Source organism: Herpailurus yagouaroundi, unplaced genomic scaffold, assembly GCF_014898765.1.
Source record: "Herpailurus yagouaroundi ecotype Mexico unplaced genomic scaffold, PumYag 188, whole genome shotgun sequence".
In the NCBI taxonomy this organism is placed as follows: domain Eukaryota; kingdom Metazoa; phylum Chordata; class Mammalia; order Carnivora; family Felidae; genus Herpailurus; species Herpailurus yagouaroundi.
In genome coordinates this window covers 8,083,950-8,103,450 of record NW_024412419.1, presented here as the reverse complement: position 1 = coordinate 8,103,450, position 19,501 = coordinate 8,083,950, and the positions used below count along the sequence as shown (strand labels likewise).

At 61.5% G+C, this 19,501-nt stretch overlaps 1 protein-coding gene across 16 annotated transcripts in view; it reads right to left on the bottom strand.

The window, feature by feature from the left end:
• Nucleotides 1–19,501, bottom strand: part of ATP6V1C2 (ATPase H+ transporting V1 subunit C2) — a 61,225-nt gene that overhangs the window by 12,786 nt on the left and 28,938 nt on the right. For 11 of the 16 annotated variants that reach the window (XM_040496066.1, XM_040496072.1, XM_040496075.1 and 8 more), the window contains 8 exons: nt 14,583–14,677; nt 9,849–9,940; nt 7,118–7,216; nt 6,481–6,549; nt 4,129–4,221; nt 3,925–4,018; nt 1,449–1,586; nt 511–608 (listed from right to left, as the gene is read on the bottom strand). In XM_040496066.1, coding sequence (XP_040352000.1) covers nt 511–608; nt 1,449–1,586; nt 3,925–4,018; nt 4,129–4,221; nt 6,481–6,549; nt 7,118–7,216; nt 9,849–9,940; nt 14,583–14,677 — 778 coding nt within the window. Of the gene's footprint in view, nt 1–510; nt 609–1,173; nt 1,587–3,924; nt 4,019–4,128; nt 4,222–6,480; nt 6,550–7,117; nt 7,217–9,848; nt 9,941–14,582; nt 14,678–19,204; nt 19,261–19,501 lie in introns of those variants that run through there. The other 5 variants (XM_040496063.1, XM_040496073.1, XM_040496074.1 and 2 more) reach the window with 4 other exon arrangements.

Here is a 19,501-nt window from a genome sequence, read left to right as displayed (position 1 = left end):
GGTGATTTTTTTATTCATTGGTCGTGCTTACCTACAGTTCCCAAATCTCCCACGGAAATTGTTTTCGCTTTAGTGAAAAAAACAAACAAGGCCAAATTTTTGTTGTCGTCAATTCGGTTTGGTTCAGGGCTTTCGTTTTTTTGTGCCGCCTTGGGCTCAGAGGTCAAGGACTGAGACCGTGCTGTGCTGGTGTTTCCTCTAGGAGTCGCCAGGCCCCGGCAGGTGCACGGGGCGGGGCGGAGCCTGCCGCCGAGAGTCTGGCAGGAACGGGACGCGGAGCACAGGACAGCAGGGCCCGCAGGGCTGAGGGAAGGCTCGTGTGACTCAGGAGATCCTAAACATGTTGCCAAGAGCCAGGAGGAGCGCGCGGAGAGGACGGGAGGGCCCGGCAGGTTCCAGAGGAGACTGGGGGTGGGGGTGGGGGGCGCGGAAGGGGCAGGCGGAAGGGGCAGCCCAGGGGGCCCCCAGAGCTCGCTGCCCCACCCCGGGCTGGGCGCCTCCTCCACGCACCTGAGCACGGACTCCACAAACACCCTCAGGGCCTTGATGTGGATCCAGGCAATGAAGGCTTCGCTGAAGTTCACCTTGAGCCAGCGCAGCAGCGGGCCCTGCAGAGACAGGAGAGCCGGTGACGCCCGCTGGCCGCTCCGCCCACGGAGGCCGAGGAGGACGTGGGTTTTGACAGAGCAAGCCCCGAGCGGCGAAGAAATGCCCGGCGGCCAGCGGAAGCAGCGAGGTGGTTGGACGAGGGTCCCACATCTGCCGGGCCGCCCCGGGGGGCGGGGTGGGGCCCGGGGAAGCGCCACGGGCCAGCCACCCGGCGCATGCGCGGGGCCACCGCAGACCGGGCTGCAGGGGCTGGGCAGCCCCTGACCTCAGGGCTGTCAGCAGGCAGCCCGCAGGCTTCCCTCTGACGCTGTGCTGCGAAGGGGCCCGCCTCCCAGGGAGGCGCTGCCCCGGGGTCCTGGCGTCATCCACCAGCCGCCGCTTCCAGGGGGCCCTCCGAGGAGCCCGCCTCACTCGGCCACGACAGCTGGCCACTAATGCCGCTGTGGCCGCTACTCGGGGGGAGGGAGCCTCGAGTCTTGGAGCAAAGGCACCTCCAAGTGCCCACCAAGGTCAGGGGTGGGTCCAGCCAGGGCAGCCAGGGGAGGAGAGCCGAGCCGCCCGACCACCAGCACCTGTCCCCGTCACCAGCTCCAGCCACCTCCAGACAGGGCGGGGGGCACCCTGGCCAGCAAGCACCATCCACTGCCGGGGGCGGGGGGCAGCTCCAAGGAGGCCCCCCGGATGAGGAGGAAAGGCGTTTGATGCTGGGCTCCTTGATTTGAGCCCTCAAAAGCCACCTTCGGTAACAGAAAACGCAAGGCTTTGTTTTCTCAGAAGACGGCCTGCACTGGCGAGGACATGCGAGCGGGGGAAGCCCAGGGCTCCCGGGTGCTGCTTACCTCTCCCTCGCCCTCACTCTCTCTCTCTCTGTCCGTCTGCCCCGCAGCGGGCCTATCGGGGTTCCCTAGCGGGGTTACCTGAACCTTGTGGTCCGGGAAGGTGGATGATCCCTTTTTAAGAGCAACACAGGAAGTTTGCTAAAGGCACAGAAATGATTTATTAATCTTTCGGCAAACATGCATCACAACGAACAAATAACTCGCATCGCCTGAAAAGCACAGGGAGGCCGGCAAGGCCGGCCCACCCTCCGGGATTGTGTGCTGGTCGGACTCGAGATGGGACCGGGGTGTTAAGGTCTTCAGGCCCCATATTCCAGGGACGGAGCCGGTGCCCACATCCCCCCCGCCCCTGCCTGGCCCCAGTCAGGACCTCCCCTCCACGGGGACAGGACGGGGACAGCTCCAGGCGGCGTTCGTGGAAACGGCTCTGCCTGAGGAGCGTGTCCCACCACGTCCAGCCTCGCTGGCAACAGGGCAATCGGGGTGCGCTTAAGCATGCCACACGCGGACGGTGGGTGTGATGTTGGGACACAGCCTCCTTTACCCTCTCTGCAAACAGAAAGCACAGGAAGCCCCCACCCCGTGCTCTCACAGGGGGCCGAAGCCCCAGGCCCCAGCCTGTCCCCTCTGGCTGGCGAGTAATCAAAACGGCAGAGGATGCCGACCGCACCCGCCTCCCAACAAGCTAAGGGGGAAAGGGTCTACGCGGCCAGGGTAGGGCCGACCCCGGCTGACCCCCGCGCACTGGCACCCAGCGAGAGCCTTGCCGGGAGCTAAATGTTTCCGAGCTAGTGTGTCTCCTTCGCATCTCCATTTCCCCTGCACAGAGAGACCCTGGAAGGGCTCCCAGGGCAGCGTCGGGGAGCAGCACCCTCCGCCGGCAGGTAACCGGAGACCTGGGCGGCAGGTGTCGAGCTCCTGCGTATCACCTCGATCCTCGGGGGTCTGTGCCAGCACGGAAGGAGGGGCCGAAGACATGGACCTGATCACCTGTCCTGCGGGCAGGGCCTCCCTCCTGGACACCGTGACAGCTGCCACAGTCTAGCCCCCAACCAGAGGCCAGCCAGGGCCGGCCCCGAGGCCAGCAGGGTTGCTCAACTACGATAGAGACCACCGAGCGCTCCTGGGTGATGAGGGTTTGGGGCGAGCTGAGGTCAAGGAGAAGAACCCTTTGGTTTTCCAGCTTGTTGGCGAGCACCTTTCCTGCCTGGGCGTGTCAGGTCTGAGGCCTCGGGCCCGGGGCCACCTCAGCCCTTTGTCTCGGGAAGGGGTCTCAGCCAGAGAAGCCCGGCAGATTTGGGATCCGAAAAGCGTGTTCCCCTGGTGTGCGCACACACGTCCACACACATACGTGTGTGCTCGGGGCCGGGAGGGGCCGAAACCGTGCACGGGCACGACCATAGGACCAGCCCCCCGTTCCTCCTCAAGGGGGATGGGCCAGTCTGGGGGGGCTGGGAGAACCCTATTTTGGGAACCCCCATGCTGCTGCCACTTCTGAGGGGGTTGACTTGTCCGGAGTCCTTGTGAAAAGGCCACCGACCCGGAGAGGTCACGTCGGACGTGCAGACTCCCCTGGCCCGACAGCAGAGAAGGCTCGGGGCAAACACTTGGCCACACGGGAGGTACATCTTGCATCATCCAAGCACATACTTACAGCCTTATGTTTACACACCGGTCTTCCTCCAACAGGCCTGAAGTACATTCTACTCATTCTTCCCCTCCTGTCTACTCCAGAGGCTGACTAGAAAGCTTCTCCGAGAACCCGCCCCCGGTGGGGGGTGGTGGGGGATGGGAGAGAAGGGACCCGGAGACATTCCACCGAGGCAGGCCCCGGGAGCCACCTGGCTTAGGCCCGCTCTGCAGCGGGAGGATGCCACGTGGGGAGCGTGCCCGTCTTACAGAGCGGGGTGCCCAAGGCCACGCTGTTCACACTTCTAGACTAAAAGCCTGGTTTTCTCCCCCCTGAGCTCAGCTGCCCTTGCACACGGGAGGTTGGCTGTTGTCAGTTCCTCCGGGACAAGCACCCACTCTTTGCTGAAAGCGTAGGGGACATAAATACAGGTGCTGGTGACAGAAGGTGTCACATCGCACCCGGGGAGCCGCACTGCTGAGAATAGCAGGGGGACGGAGGGGACGGAGCCGCCCACTTTCCACTCAGGGATCCCCACCTTGCCCTGCCCGACCTTGGGGCGGAGAAGGCTCAGGTGGGGCCCTCTTCCTGGGGGAGGTGCTCACTGACCCCCCCCCAGAGCGTCAGTTTCTCAGCTGCAGAGCGGAGCTGGGAGTCCCTTCCTGGAAGGGCAGCACCAGGACTCAGGAGCTCGGACGGACTCACAGCTCAGGCGCCACCTCGGGGCCCCTCTGCCTTCCCCAGACGCACCCCGGCAGCCCCAGGGGGGCACACATTCCCGGGGCCGTGTGCCCCCAGGGAGGAGCCGCCCTTGCCCGGAGCCCGGCCGCCACGAAGTCTACTCACATACTGTTGCTTCTTATCAGACAGCAAACGGCTCAGCTCTTCCCTTTCCCTCTTTATCTCTTTCTCATCATAGTAAAATTCACGGACAGTGAACCTTAAAACAAGCAAGTGGGAGGCGTTTGCCAAGAAGCTTCCAGTCGGAGCAGAGGCCCCTCCGGTGCAGACAGACCAGACCCGGAGCAACCCCCCAAGGCCAGCCCTTACTTGTTCTCTTTGGCTTTGGTTTTGAAATCGTCGATCACTTTTCGAAACAGGGTCACCGTGAAGAGGCCCCCCTCGTTGTCCTCGGCGATCAGTCTGGGGGAGAGAAGCGTCTGTTCACGGGACTCATCGCCGGGCCCGGCGTCAGAGCTGGGCTAGGAGAGCCCTGTCCTCTCCCGTCGGGGAGGCGGGTCACCGCAGAGGTGAGGCTCCGTCCCCATCAGCCCACTGGCCCGTGTGCAGGGGCCCAGCCAGCAGCGGAGGGCAGGGAACCGGACGTCCCTTATTTCCCAACTCCTGGCCGTGTGGGCTCAGCCACCTGCTGCGACCCGCCCCCTCTCGGGCTCCTGCCGTTCAACCTCCAGGCTGAGGCCTCAGGGGCCTCCAGGTGATCTAAACGCAGGCCCTCGAGGGGAGGAAAGGACAGGAGACTAGCTGTGCGGAGATGCGCGGTTCAGCTCTGGTTTGTGAAATGCCCAAGAGACCACGCTAGTCCCGGGTCTCGGTCGCCTCGTGTGCGGACGGGGGGCCCTCGCTCTGACGTGCTGTGCTCACAGCGAAGCAGGGCAGAGCTCGTTGGTGGGAAACCACCCCGCCACGTCCACCTCACGTCCAATGTTGTAATCGGACGGCCTCCGGAGGCACACCTCAACACGGGACCCCCGTGGGCACCGCCCCAAACACAGGGGTTGTCAGAGCCAGGGGCCTGCGTCTTTGGGTCACAGACCTGAAGCCCTTCGCCAAGCCCAGGCAGGTCTCGTGGACGCGCTCAGGGCCGGGTCACCTTTCCGCTCTCCCAGAGTGGGTGCCCAGAAGGGCCGCCCCAGGCTCCAGAGACTTTTCCTGAGTCACCTCTGCGGATTCTCGGGTGCCTTCTGACAACGAAGGGCCTGGGGGCTCTGGCCTGAGAAGCCAAGCCACCTACTGAGGCAGCCTTTTGGGCGGGGCCCCCTGGCACCTGGCCACAGAATGCCACTGTTACAAGAGCTGGGGTCGTCTGCTGAGCCGGGTGACTTCAAGGACCAGCCCCTCCACCCATCTGTGTGCCTTCCTCCCCACCCCACCCGCCCCGCCCCTGCAGATGTGGCTGCCCCGGGCCTGTTCCTCTGGCCTCCCCTGTGGCCTCAGGCTATGACCGTCCTGTTCCCTGCACCCCTCAACTCAGCTCCTAACTGCTACCTCCAGTGAGTTGTGACCCTGGAAGAGCCGCCCTGCAGCAGGTACCCCCAGCCAGACGCCTCCGGGCCGAGATGGACTTGGGCAGGGGCCACCCCCTCCCTCTCGCCACGGTGCCCTGGGAAGCAGGTGAATTGGCATGTCTGGCCAAGACTCACCCGCCAAATCTTTTAAAATGACAAACCACTCGCGGGGCGCCTGAGTGGCTCAGTCGGTTACGCGTCCGACTTCAGCTCAGGGCATGACCTCGCGGTTTGTGAGTTCGAGCCCCGCGTCGGGCTCTGTGCCGACAGTTCAGAGCCTGGAGCCTGTGTCTCCCTCTCTCTCTGTGCCCCTCTCCTGATCATGCTTTGTCTCTCTCTCTCTCAAAACGAAGTGAACATTAAAAAATTTTTTTTTCAAGGACCAGCCGTTTCAGACGTGTGAAAAGGTATAGAGAATAACAAATACCTGTGTCTCAGCCGCCCCATTTAAGACCTAAAGCAATTCTCATACGGCAGACCCCCCCCCTCCCGTGGCCCTCCCTGGGTGCACGTCGCGCTGTGTCCCCAGGTCGCCACGTTTCCCGTGCCCACACACCTCCACGGCTCTACTGGGCACCTGCGTGTGCCCAGATCGCATGTGGTTTAGTTGTGTCTGTTTCTCGAGCTAAAGCAAAAGAACTTGCTTCCCCTGCTCAGTACTGCATCGTGAGAGCCTTTCCTGCTGCTGCGTGCGGCCCTGAGATGCTGGTCTCCCCAGATGCGTGGTATTCACGGTTTGTGAACCTTCTCCTGCCACCTTCCCAGGCTTCATTGGCCACTCCTGCTCTGACCCCAGGAGGCTGGACGCTGAGAATGCCTTCCTCCCCTGCTCCCGCCCTGTGGCCATCAGAGCCAGGCCCTTGCTTGACCCTCAGGCGGGGAAGAATGACCTGGGCTGAGAAGGCACCGCAGAGTGCACTGAGGGGCGGGGGGGGGGGGGAGTCTCTGCCAGGAGGCAGCCAGAGAGGGCTTCCTGGAGGAGGGGGCAGGGAAACCGCATTTTAAAAGACGGAGAGAGTCTGGCATGGGGCCGGGTGTGTGGCTGCAAAGGAGTTCCAGGCCAAGGGACCCTTGTGAGAGCGAGTGGGGCGGGCCGAGGGTCCTCACGCCTTCCGGCACGCTTGGTGGCCAGGTGCCAAGTTGGGGTCTCACTTACTTAGTCGACCGAGGGACCACCATGTCCGAGAGGGATTCGTAGGTTTTTTGCCATTGCGCGTAGCTTGGTCTGCGAGGATACAGGATCATTCAGAGATTTCTGCTTAAAAACTTCGGGGCGTCCCAAGTATTTGGGACCCTATATACCCCTCTTCCCAAAGGACTGGAGTGAGCAGGCCTGGGCCGGAGTGCCCCCCACCCCCTGAGGCCCTGCCATGGGCACCGAGAATCTCCTGCCCAGCCCCATCCCGGACCCAGCCTCCCCATGAAGGCCCGGGACCCCGCAGAGGGCCCATGTGATTGTGTCAGAACTTTCTAGTCCTGGCCCTGTGTGGCCTTGGGCAAGCCAGCTGACCTCTCTGGCCTCAGGACAAGGGGTTAACAGCAGCCGGGTTTGTTGAGAGTGAGGCATGTGGCAGGCACGCCTCAAGCGCTCAAGAAACGGCCGCTCTGTCACTGCGTCTCACCGTAGGTGCTGTCCCCCTGCTCCCGTGCCGGCCCACGCAACTCCCATTTAGTGCTCCCGGGGGCCAGGCCGTGGGGGGCTCCCCTTCCTCTCCGCCGGGCAGGCCGGTTTCCTTCCGGGGTCACCAACACGGGCTGAGGCCCCGCACCACCCACCTTCCCGGGCCACTTACTTGGGCACGATGACCAGAAGTGTGACAAGATACTCGGAATCCAACACGAAGTCTTCTTTGCTCACAATATCGCTCAGCGTCCGAGTGAAGAGGTTTCCCCTGAATGTGTGTGGGACAAAGGGGGTGTGATCAGGAGAAAGGGGGAGGGAGGCAGCGTGGGCCTGGGCTTCTGGGCCGCACGGACCCCCTCCCCCCACCCCGTACACCCACCAGCACGCGGGCCCGGGGACTGGAGGGCAGGCAGGAGACAGGCAGGACTCAGATGTCACCCCCCGCCCCCCGGGAGTGCCAGGGCCCTGGGCTGAGGGTGTCCCTGACCCCCCAGTTCTGGTGGCCAGACCTGCTGTGGCTGGCAGGGCCCGAGGCCCCGTCACAGTCACCGAGGGGTGGCTGAGTTCAACACCTCCATCGCCTGCACTGCCCCCGTGCGAGCCACCGGCTGTTGGGAGGGGACCGCGGGGGGAGGGGGGCGGGGGGCAGGCAGCTTGAGGTACTCGAGTGTCGGGCTGTCCTGAGCAGACACAGGGCCCAGAGAGAGGTCCGTGTCACTTTTCACGCCTCACAGGTCCAGCCGCCAGGGGACCTTCACCTGAAATAGCTTTCATCGTGCCCAGTGGAACCCGGTCTACATCGAGGTCGTGGTATTTTTAGCACACAGTTCAAGGCTATTGTATCAGCAGACGAGCCAAGGTAGAGCTACTGAGACTGTCTACAGCCTCAGCACCCAGCCAGGGTATCAGTGCAGCACAGGACGTCTCCCTGGTGAATGGCTCTCAAGCACTCGGCCAAGGCCAAAGCCTCAGGTACAATGCCCCCCTCCAACCTCACCTCTCCTACCTGCGCCGTCACTGCTAAGTCCCTTAGGACTCTCTCCGAGGGCACAGGGCCTGTACCTCCTACCTTGGCATTTCCTCATTAGCGTCCCACCCGTCAGGTCCTATCTGTCTGGGTTATGCCTGTACTCCCTGCACAAAGCAGATTTTCTGTAAATATTTGTTGAGTGAATAATTGTGAGCTCGCCAAGTGCAGAAATTACCTTTTATTCTGCTTTGCATCTTTAGGGCCTGGCATAAAGCCTGAGGATATGGTAGGTGCTTAATAAACGTTTATCAAAAGAAGAAAAAGGGGGGCACCTGGGGGGCTCAGTCGGTTGAGCGTCAGACTCTTGATCTCTTGATCTCACGGTTCGTGAGTTCGAGCCCTGCATTGGGCTCTGTGCTGACAGCGTGGAGCCTGCTTGCGATCCTCTCTCTCTCTCTCTCTCTCTCTCTCTCTCTCTCTGCCCTTCCCCCACTTGCACTCTCTCTCTCAAAATAAATAAATTAAAAAAAAAAAGACAGGAATAACGGACAAGGAGGTAAAGAACAGCCTTACCCTCCCTTTTCCTCCCTTTCCCTTCTCTGCCCTCCCCTGCCCTCCCCTGCCCTCCCCTGCCCTCCCCTGCCCTCTCCTTCCCTCAGCAAACACTCTGGACAGACCAATGCTGCTGTGCCTCAGTGGATGGCTCCTTCCCTGGTCGACTGAAGAGGCCGCACCAGATGTTTGCTAAGCCCCAGACAATTCTCAAGGAGCCCACAGTTCGGTGATGCAATGAGGCAGGCAGACGGTCAATGCCATGACCGACCTATGCCAAGGTCACCATTTAGGGCTCTCTGCCGTCGGCACCCTGCCCTTTTCCCATCCTCACCCCTCCGTAGGGCCAAGGAGGAGGCAAAACTCAGGTGACGCCCATTTCGTTCTGACACAAAGTCAGGCCGCCACCAACGGCCACTTCCAGTCAAGGTGCGTCCCTCCCTTTTTGGTTTTCCATTTTCCACTAAGGCACCATTTGCCTCGTTCACAAGACGGCTGGCCCAGTGGCCATCCGAAGGGAGAGGCGGAAATGAGAGGGTGAGCTACTCAGAGGAATGGCCGAACGAGAGGACAGCCGGTTCCAACCTCCCCTGGGTACTTCCCTTCTCTGGAGTATCTGCAGAGAACGGTCAACAGAATCAGATCCAGAATCTGGGGAGACTGGGAAGGTCCTCGGTGCCAACTCAGCCCTATTCAGGAGCAACTTCCACACTTCCTGGCAGGAGCTCATCTGGCTTTTTCTTACATGCCTCCAACAACAGGGCGCTCACTACCTTACGAGATCATTGCTGCCTTCACGACCCTGGGCTTATGCTTTTCTCCAGACACCTCCTGCCGTCTTGGTGCCTCGTGACTGCTGGGCCAAGCAGTCTGCTTCCTCTCTCTCACGAGGTGGTCCTTCAGCTGAGTGGAGAAGGCACCGGAGTCCCTGGGGTTGCTCTGCTCTGGGCTGCAGAACCCACTGCTCTTGGGGGGCTCTCACAAAGGGCCAGGCTCTGACAGTCTGGTCCCCCACTGCCTCGGTGGGGAAGGTCCTCTGTAAAGAAAGATCTTGGGGCACAGCCTAGGTATTCTGGGGAAACCGGGGAGGGGGGAGAGGAAGGGAAGGCAGGGGAGGGCCAGCATCGGATTCCTCTCCGGGCACAGGCCCCCTCCCTGCTCGAGCCTTTCCTCCGGGGATGTGCACCAGGGTCTCTCGTCGCCTCTCCCTGCACACACCTCCTGGAGAGGCAGGCGTGCCCTGTGTCCGCCTGCCAGGCTCGTCTCTCTCTCTCAGATGAGGGCACAGTGACCCTGGCTCACCCAGTGACCTGAAAGGCCCGCTCCTGCCCCAGCCCGGCCCCTGCCCTGGCCCGGTTCCAGCAGGGTGGCCACTCACATGGATTTCTTCTCCAGGTTCTCCAGGTTTGTCTTCAGGGTGTTGTAGGCGGCCGTTCGGGACTTCAGGTCGGTCTCGATTTGTGCCAGTTGCTGTGTGGAAAAGCAAGAGAGTTTCGAGAGTCGGCCAAACGTTCCAAAACGGCCATACGCTGTTCACGGTGCACTCAGGCATCCGTGTCAGGAATCCTCATGTTTTTGCCCCTGCTGCTCTCCCACACGTGCCATCGTCTGGCCCTACCAGCAGCCTGAGGGGAGCAGGGAAGGGACCCCGTCCCCACTTTGCGGGTACCGAGGCCCGAGACACGAGTGGCTCTGCCGGGATCACTCAGTGAGCTGAACCTTCTGATTTCAAGCCCTTCTTGGGCCGCCAGGCCAGCCTGGGTGACCCCCGACCTGGCTTCTACGGGGACCCACGTGATGGCTCAGCCCCGACCAGCGCCGGGTCCCCAGGCTCAGCTGGGCCCAGCAGCCCCTTCCGTTCTGCGCAGGTAGGAAGGTTCCTTTCAGCCCGGAGGCAGGTCACCCGCTGGGCACTAAGGACGCCCCCTGTTCTCAAGTTTCAGGGAGCGAGTCGCGGACCCCCTCCCGCAGTGGGCCGGGCAGACAGGCCGGGGAAAGAGGGGACACGGGACGAGCCCGGGGCCCACGGCCTCCCTCTTCTGCTTTCTGGCTGCCTGGCCTCAGATGCCCCATGTCCCCGGCCAGAGTGATAATGTCCTCCCGAAGGGGTCCAAACACCGAAAGACAAATGCCGGCCAGGGTTTCCCCGGAAGCCCTCGAAACAGTAGCTGTTAAAACGACCACAGCCACCCTCCAGGGCTCGGTGGGGTCCATGACTACAGAGTTGGTTCAACAAAGTCTGGCGCCCCACGTTATGGAGCACCGAGCGGCCGTCAAAATGATGGCAGTACATTCCTGCACATGGGCACGCGGTGGGGTGCAGGGCCAACCCCCACAGCTCCCGACACAGATGGCACAGTCCTCCCAACTCTCTTCTCAGCCCCACGTTCTGTGACCCCCCCCCCCGGCGGTGTACAAGTGCCCATGTGGGCACCACGCCAACAAATGCGACATGTCAGCACTCCGCTGTGACCCGGAAGACCCCCCCAGAGTCATTATACGAGGAAACGGAAGCAATCTGAGGGCACGAACAGTTTTGAGTTGAAACACATAGGTTTCGTATATAGATGGAAGGATTCACTTGCAGCTGTTAAACCCTGGTCACCTGTAGGGCGTTTCAAAGCGAGAGGGGGCAGCCGGCTGGCTCAGCCGATTAAGCGTCCCACTCTTGATTTCGGCTCAGGTCGTGATCTCCCAGTTTCCGTGAGTTCAAGCCCCTGCGTCGGACTCTGTGCTGAGAGCTCAGGGCCTGCTTGGGATTCTCTCTCTCTCTCTCTCTCTCTCTCCCTCGCTCCTCCTCCCCCACTCACTCATGCTCTCTTGCTCTCAAAATAAATAAACTTGCAAAAGTTAATGGGAGAGGAAGTGGAGGGGTCGCGTCATGGCAAGCCTTCAACGTTTTGATCTTTACATCGCAGTATGTTTGACTTTCAAAATAAGATTGATAATTTTTTGACAATCTCTTTTCAAACCTTTTCCTTTTAGGTGATGACAGACAGACTCATGGGAAATTACAAAATTTACAACAATAGGACACAGAGATCCCACGTACCAGTTTCCCCCGTTAGTGACATCTTACATAACATTAATGCACCGCTGTAACCAAGAAACGGACACAGGTCAAATGCACAGACCTTGATTTTTAAAATCATATACATATGTATTAGGGGGCCTGGGTGGCTCAGCTGTTTGAGCGTCTGACTCGACTGCGGCGCGGAAACTGATCCCAGGGTCGAGGGATCAAGTCCCGCCCCTCACCACCCCTGTCCCCATGCTCTCTCTCTAATTACAATAAATTAATTCAACGATATCTATGTTTTCAAAGGAAACAAATCGAACTAAAAAAAAAATCTGCCCTCTTCCCTTCTCTCCTGGTTTCACCGCAAGCCAGTGAAACCCCGCAGAAGAGCGTTTGGAAACCAACGGACGGTAGGAGGGGGGCAGGGCTTTGGAACCAGCCAGGCCCAAACCGGATGCCAGTTCCCTGCGTGTCTGCCCGTGAGCTGGCGGTCGGGTTCTGAACCTCTCTGAGCTCGGGGCCCCGGCATGGCCGCGGGCTCACAGAATCCGCAGAGCGGGCCAGTCCCCAAGGCGAGGCCCGCCTCCACCAGACCGAGCTCCTCCAGCGGGGCCGGGTCCCCGCCCCCCCCCCCCCCCCCCCCCGTCTCCACAACCCCGGGGATGGGCCGCTGCACGGGCACCGCGGAGGGCATGCGATCGGCCGAGGGGGGCTCCCGGGCGTGTGGCTGGCCGGCACTGCCCACCACTCAGCAGCCGTGCCCGCCAGCAGCTTTGGGGGCCTCGTGGGACTGCCCCGCAGAACCCGGGGATGTTTCGGGGGGGTGCAGACACGAGCAACCAGCACCCCGAGGGGGTTGGCCTGGAGCCACCCCACCCTGGGCTGGACGCGTGCGCAGTGAAAGAATAAACGCTTTGCCATGTTACACTGGTGACATCTGGGGGCTTTTGTGAAACCGCGGCGTGACCCGGCCTGCGGAGACCGACAGAGCCCCGGGCTGGGCGCCTGCCCAGGTGACACGATGGGCCGCCACGTGCCGCGTGAGGGACCGGAAGGGGGCGAAGCCCTCCCCACCCTTGAGCCTCTTCCCTTAAGGGAAGCAGGTGGGCTCAGTTCCCAGCTGTTGGGAGGGTCCAGAGGCCTGGCCCTGGCCATGTCAGCACGGGGCTCCTCCCAGGCTGGGACACCTGCCGGGACACCCAGAAAGTGCTCCTCGACGCCCAGCGGCCCAGCGGCTTTCGCCTCCCTGAGGGTCTTTCTGTGCAGGGAGTTCCTTTGACCAGGATGTCTCTACTTAACAGATTTAGGCCCCCGCTGGGGGAACAGACCTAAACCAGGGCTGCGGGCATCACACACGTGGTCCTGTTGCAGGACAACCTCAGGGAGCCAATCCTCACTGCTTCTGCCCAGCCAGCCTCAAAGAGCTGGTTCCCTGCAGTGGAGACGGCCCAGGGCTTCCTTGTGAAGCCGAGTCTCTCTCTCTCTCTCTCTCTCTCTCTCACACACACACACACACACACACACACACACACAGCCCAGCCAAGACCCGCACGCCCATCCCGGCTCACCTAACCTCTCGGCCAGCTTCCCCACCTGAGACCGGAGGATGCGAGAAGGAAGAGCCTCGTGTGTTCTGGGCACACAGGCAGGGCTGTCAAAACCCGTGCCCTCTTCCCACCCCCTGTTCTCCTGCCGGAGTCACCCTTCGGGGTCTCGGGACTAGAGAGAAGCTGAGTTCTGTCCTCTGCAACGGCTCTGCTCCCCCCTCTCAGCGGACGCCCTGATGTGTTCCGGGGGGCCCTCATCACCATCTGGCGTCCCTGGGACAGCCAGGCCAGCGAGCATTGTCCCGAGCGGACTCAGAGAGTGGCCTGAGCGCCCCGCCTGGCTCAGCCTGGCCTCGTTAGCGCAACGCGGGGCGCGGCCAGCCCCACAAACTACGGGGTGCTTCTGGGCTGGTGACAGACGTGCACAATACCTCCGGGAAGCCACACCTGGCACAGGTGCTCTGGGCAGCCCCCCCCTCAGAGGGCTTTCCAGAACCACTGCCCAATTGTCGCAGGAGGGGCCGGGACCTCTGTGATGTAAGAGTGGCGAAGGAACCGCACCCAGATTCCGGAGCCTTCTGGCCCCACCCGAGTTCCCAGAGACACAGGCCGGGCACCAGCGAGCTGTGAGGAGAACGCAGGGTCCCAGGGGCCCATCTCCTCCGCCTGACCTGCCCAGACACACCTGGGTGGCGCTGGGCTCTGAGGAGACAACAGGAAGGCTTTGTTCCTGGCCTGGCTGAGACTCTCTCTCCCGGCCACTCCAGGAAGAGACCTGCCCTTTCAGGGACTCAGTTTATGGTGGAGGGAGGGGGACAGACAATCAGCGCTCACCCTCAGCGAGACAAGCAGGAGTCAACAAGGCCGCGAGACCCCCACCATGTCCCAGAGACCTGTGCCACCGGGCTTTTATTTATGAAGTGACAACTGGAGGCCATCGCTTACCGGGCTGGTGGGATCAGGGGTGCAGCACTCACGGGCCTCACTTTTGTCACAGGCCCCTCAGAGCAGGAGCCTGGGCCCCTGGGGATGCCTTCCATCAACGCCTCCCAGGACTTAGGGCTCCTGGGCCAGACTCTCCACAGAAGCAGATAGTTTTTGTCAGGTAAACACTCGGGGGGGGGGGGGGGGGTTAGGTTCCCATCAGCAAAGAGCAGGAGGGGTGTGCCAAAGGGACACCGGAGTCCGGGCTCACAGCACTGGTGGCTCAAGAGCAGGTCAGGGGAGTGTCCTGTAAGGCGCAGCCGCCTGCCGGGTGACAGGGCCAGAGGAGGTGCAGGGAGGGCAGGTGTCCGCCCTGAAACGCAAAAGCCCCTATCCTTGCCCAGGGCATGGAAGGCCACACCTCAGAAAGGCACCGGGCCTGGTCAGGGCTGGCAGGAGGCAGGTGGGAAGGGGACCCCACCCAGCCTCCTGGCTCTGGCCTCCCAGAAAGTTCCTCTTTGCATCACCAGGGTCCAAACACCAATGCAGATCCACCCCAGATGGTCAGCTATCCCCGGTCACCGAAGTTTCACCGTCCCCTACGGGAAGGCCCTTCTCTTACCTTTGCTAGAGTATCCACGACGCTCACCAGTGGCTGCTTCGCAGGATATTTGGCCATGTCCCACTCAAAGTGGGTCACGAAGGATGTTAAGTCAACTGGAAGAAACACATTTCAACAAATGAGCGGGGCTCTCCCCATCTGGTGAGACCAAGGTTGCCACACCCTGGGCCAAGCGAACCCCCTTGAACCGAGAGAAGCTGGAGGGCAGGCTGGGGGCTCTGGGAAAACACTGTCCCCGGGGGAGCAGGGCACCGAGGCAGCGGGCTGGCCTTCGGCAAGGACCCTCAGCAGCACCCACAGCCCCTCTGGAAAGCCCGCCACCAGCCCCGGGGGCCGCTGGACCCGGTGCACTCCTGTACCCCAAACTCTCTCCCAGAGATCTGCAGCGGGGAGATCCCGCTTTCCCAAGAGGAGAGCTTCTGAGGGCCGGGCTGATGCCCCGTCTTTTCCTGCGGTGTAGGACACACAGCCCTGCTGGGTTATTGTTCTGTTTTGAAGTACCTCCAAGATAAGACTCGCCAGAGAGCCTCCAGCCAACCCTCCAAGACCACAGAGCCCGTTAGGGTGCGGCCTGCCCTCAGGGCGAGCTGCCTTCTCGCCTCCCTCGTCCAAGCCCTGGACGGAGTGGATTTCCACACACGTGGTCTGTTTTAAAGAAGGCATGTCGAACCCTGGCAAAACACTAGAAGCTGTGACTGCCGTTTTTACCCCCCGGGGTGGGGGTGCCCTGGTCACCGTATGTCCTTTATATAAAAGTCTATATACAGGGAGTAGACGAAGTCGGTGTTTTCTCACCACGTGTCCCTTCTCCCCTTACTTTCTCCAGAAACAAACCTGAACCTGCCGCCCTCGGGAGGTTTCTAGTTCCCTAATCAGCCGCGGGCGGAGGAAGGAGCCCTGGAGTTTGAGGTCAGACAAGCCACGCTGAGTGGCCCTGGGCGGATCCCGAGACCCGGGGCCTCGAGCACATTAGCATCTAAGTCCCTTTGCACCTCAGTCTCCTGACCTGAGAAATGGGGCAGGGAAAGGAGGCCACACGGCCCTCCGAGCGCCTCCTCCTCAGATCAGCTCCACGCACACTTAGGGAGTGCTCCCGGGGGCCAGCTGCTGGAGATACCCAGCCCATTATCCTGCCAGTAAGTCAGGTCAGACTATGCAATGCTGACACAGCCCCCCAGGATCCCGTGAGCCTGCGCAAGACCAGCCTTCTTATGCTAGATTCTCACCCCGGGATATGTGCACGCCTGCCCTTCCCAGTACGTCCTTGGGCGGATAAAAGGGACACTTTTGCTCACTCGAAGGTCAGTCACTTACGCTGAACGTCAGCGCGCTACCCTGAGGGGAGGAACAGACCACACCCCCTAATTTCAAGGTGCTCAGTTTCTTAGAGAGACAGCCAGGCAAACGTCAAACCACAGTGAGCGGCAACAGAGTGTATCAGGGTGCCAAGGGTGGGAGAGACGGTGTCTGGCTCCCAGGGAGGGCACGGAGGGTGGCACACGGCAGCTGGAGGTGACCCGAGTTTGCCATGTGGCCAGCGGGGGAGGGCGCTGGGTGTTAGCGGAGGGCGCCTGGGGGACATCTTGTGTGGGGCATGGGAATCTCTGGGACAACCCAGTGGAGCAGGAGGGCCAGGGCAGGGTCATGGAAGGCGGCATCTGCACTTTCTCCCTGTGGCGAGCAAGACACCGGGGCGCAGCTACGGAGCCCCCCATGATGTGCCACAGATCGGCCCCACAGCGACTCCAACAGCGGGGCTGAAAAGGTCACCGAGCGGGCCGGGACACCAAGCATCCAGCGGCTACGCAGCCAGTCAAGGGCACGCACGCGCTGAGGTTTCTGGGGGCCTTGCGGGAGAGAGGTGCAGGCGTGGGAGACAAGAAGGCGCAGCTAAGAGGGGCCACAGCTCTGGGTGCAGAAAAGGGAGGGCTGGCCCAGCAGGGTGCGGACACCCTGGCCAAGGAGGCCAGGTGGAGGGAGGGGACATGCATTAAGCCGGGCAGCATGGGGCAGAGGGGAGAGGAGATGGGCTGAACCAGGGGCAAGTTCGAGGCTGATAATGACCGCAGACGACTCCCCAGGAGGCACGTGGAAATGAAACGGGGCTCGGAGGAGCGACCCAGCCCTGCCGGCAGAGGTATGAGCGCACAGGAAGTTGAAAGCGCCTTATATAAGGACGCCCGTCGCCGCCCATGACAGCCGTGAGGGTGGGGGACGCTGACTGCCCACCTTGGCCAGGACACAGGAATTACTTCATTCAGCCGAGCTTTCAACCCTATTAAGTACTGATATCTTCCCCACCTTAGAGGTGAGGGGATCGGCACAGGGTAGTTACCTAACTAACACCCACTACGAGATGAGACGGTGACCGCGGGGCACGTGAAGGACCACGGTCCCCCGCGGCCCGCCCACGGTCAGGTCACAGCTCCCCTGCGGGGGAGCAGGGGGCTCGTGGCCCATCTGCGCAAGAACCACATGCTGATGCGTCTGGGCCACTCGCACCTCGAAGATGGCCTTCAGAGTCCCACGGTGCCGGAATAGACAAGAGGCACCAAGGTGGGGCCCTGATCCGATAGGACAAGCGTCCTTATAAGGAGAGACACCAGAGATCTCTCTCTCTCTCTCTCTCTCCCCCTCCCCATGGGCTCACACCAAGGACGCAGCAAAGGAACCAACCTCCTGGCAACTTGACCTTGGACTTCCAGCTTCCAGAACTGCGGGAGATAAATGGCTGCTGTGTAAGCACCGCCCCCCCCCAAACCCCAGTCTGTGGTATTGTTATGACACTTCGAGCTAGTACAGATGTGGGGATAAATCTGGTATTAATATGGGTTTGGGAACTGCCACACTCCGGCAGGGAGCGATTTTGTGCAAGGGTGCAGGCCAGGGAGGAACAGAACAAACATCTGAATTATGGGGGGATGGGGAGCAGTCAGAGGCAGGACCAGAAGGTCGAGAAGGACTCCTCCTGGGGCAGCCGATCCCACTCGTGGAGCCCTGGCGAGGGCCACGAATGCCGGCCACACGCTGACCGGCTGGAGCCGTGGCCCGGCCCCTGCCGCCAGCCTCAGGCAGGAGATGCCAGGCAGACGCGTTCTTTGGGATCTGTGCCTTCTCTTCCCCGCTCAGCCACCTCCAGCACCCTGCGGGCACACCTCTGCCCAAGCCGAGCCACCTCCAGCCCCTCGCTCTCTCTCCCGCTGCTCTCGTCCTTCAACATCGGGACAGGGGCCGGCTCCTGCAAGCCCGCCGACCACGCCTCCTCCTCCTGGCCTCGGGCACGCACCTGTTCCGTGACGCTCGTGACGCTGCATGACCACCCCCCCCCCCCGCCGTTCTCTTTCAGGCTCCTTGAGGGGCAGATGACAGTCTCCGTGTCTCCAGAGCCTGTCTCAGTGCCCAGCACAGAGCAAGGGTTCCATATGCGAGTCTCCCTCCTAACTCTCGGCGACTGTACTAACTCGCGCTAGCTGGGTGGCCTGGGAGAGATACATTTCGGACCACGCCCATCTCCACGCACGGTCACAAATTCTAAGGCCTTCATGGCACAGCACAGCAGAGAGAACGAGTTGCCTCTTTCCTCTAGAAGACCTCCTCCCATTCCTGCAAGACTCTGCCCGTCTCCTTGAGTGGCTCCTGAGCGTTCGGCCTCCGTCCCGTTCCCATCACAGCACGGGTGGAACTCCGGGGCTGTCCCCTTGGCCCGGAGCCCTCGGAGAGCAGTCACCTCCACGTGCCCAGAAGCCAGCACGGCGCCTGGGACTTGCCAGCCATGCGGGACTGGCCGCGAAGGAAGAGGCTGTCAGATAAGGGGACTGTGCAGACCTCCCTGCAGAGGCCTCTGGAGACCTCTGGGATGTGACTGTGACCTCCCCTCCTCGGACACCTCCCTTCCCACGTCCGGAGCACCTGCTCCAGACGCTGCCCCCTGCCCTGGGTCACACATCCAAGGGCAGCATTGCCCTGTCCGCGCCCATCACCTCTGGTGACAACATGGTCTGAGGCCGGTCTGAGGCCACGGCCCATTGGGTCTGCCGGTCCTTCCAATACGGCAGCCTTCTGCCTGCCCAGGGAAGAACCGCCTCCCCTCTCCTGGCTGAGGTCAGAGAGGCCTGGCCTTCAAGGGAGCAACTCGGGGCTGGGGCTGTTGGCCAAGGTCGAGGTCAGACCGTCAACAGCAGCTCGTGAGCAACCGTGATGTCATCTCAGAACCCAAACAAGGCCTTCCCGGCAGGCAGAACGAGGGACCTGTGACCACAGGGGCTGCCAGTCAGCCAGCCAGATCTCCAGGTGTTTGTGACTTCCGTCACGTTCTAGGGTCTGTGTCCGGCAGTGGTGTGCTTGCCCCGCGTCTGCTACAATCCAAAGCATTCCTGTCCTTCCAGCCTCAAAGCTCGGTTGGGGGCGGAGAGCAAGCAGAAACACAAGATGCTCCTAGCGGCCAGGCTAGGAGCCCGTGAGGGGATGAAGTCCACTGACAGGTGAGAACACCAAGACCCAGACAGGTGACCTGCCAAGGTCCAGGACCAGGTCTGACCGCTCCAGGGCTGCTGCTGCCGCTGGCTGGCCGGGCAGCGCTGCCTCACCCCCTCCCGCCAGGAGATGGCTTAAACCCCACCTACTGGGGGCAACACTGAGCCTTCCAGTTAATTGTGTCAGTAGCTAGTTCCGTGGGTGTCCTGCAGAAGAAAAAGAAAAAGGTTTCCCAGCCCAAACGATATCAGGAAAACCTGAGCCAAAGTCAGTCTGAACAGAGGTCTTGACTTCAGTACTTTTCAGAGCCGTTACACATTGTGAATGTCAGGAGTCCTTGGCAGGAACACTGCTGTAGAGCCCTTGACCTTTATTGGCACAGGGCTGGTTACAGAACAAGGCTTAGAAGCTCTAGTCTCAGAAGTCACAGGGACCCGATTCACTGG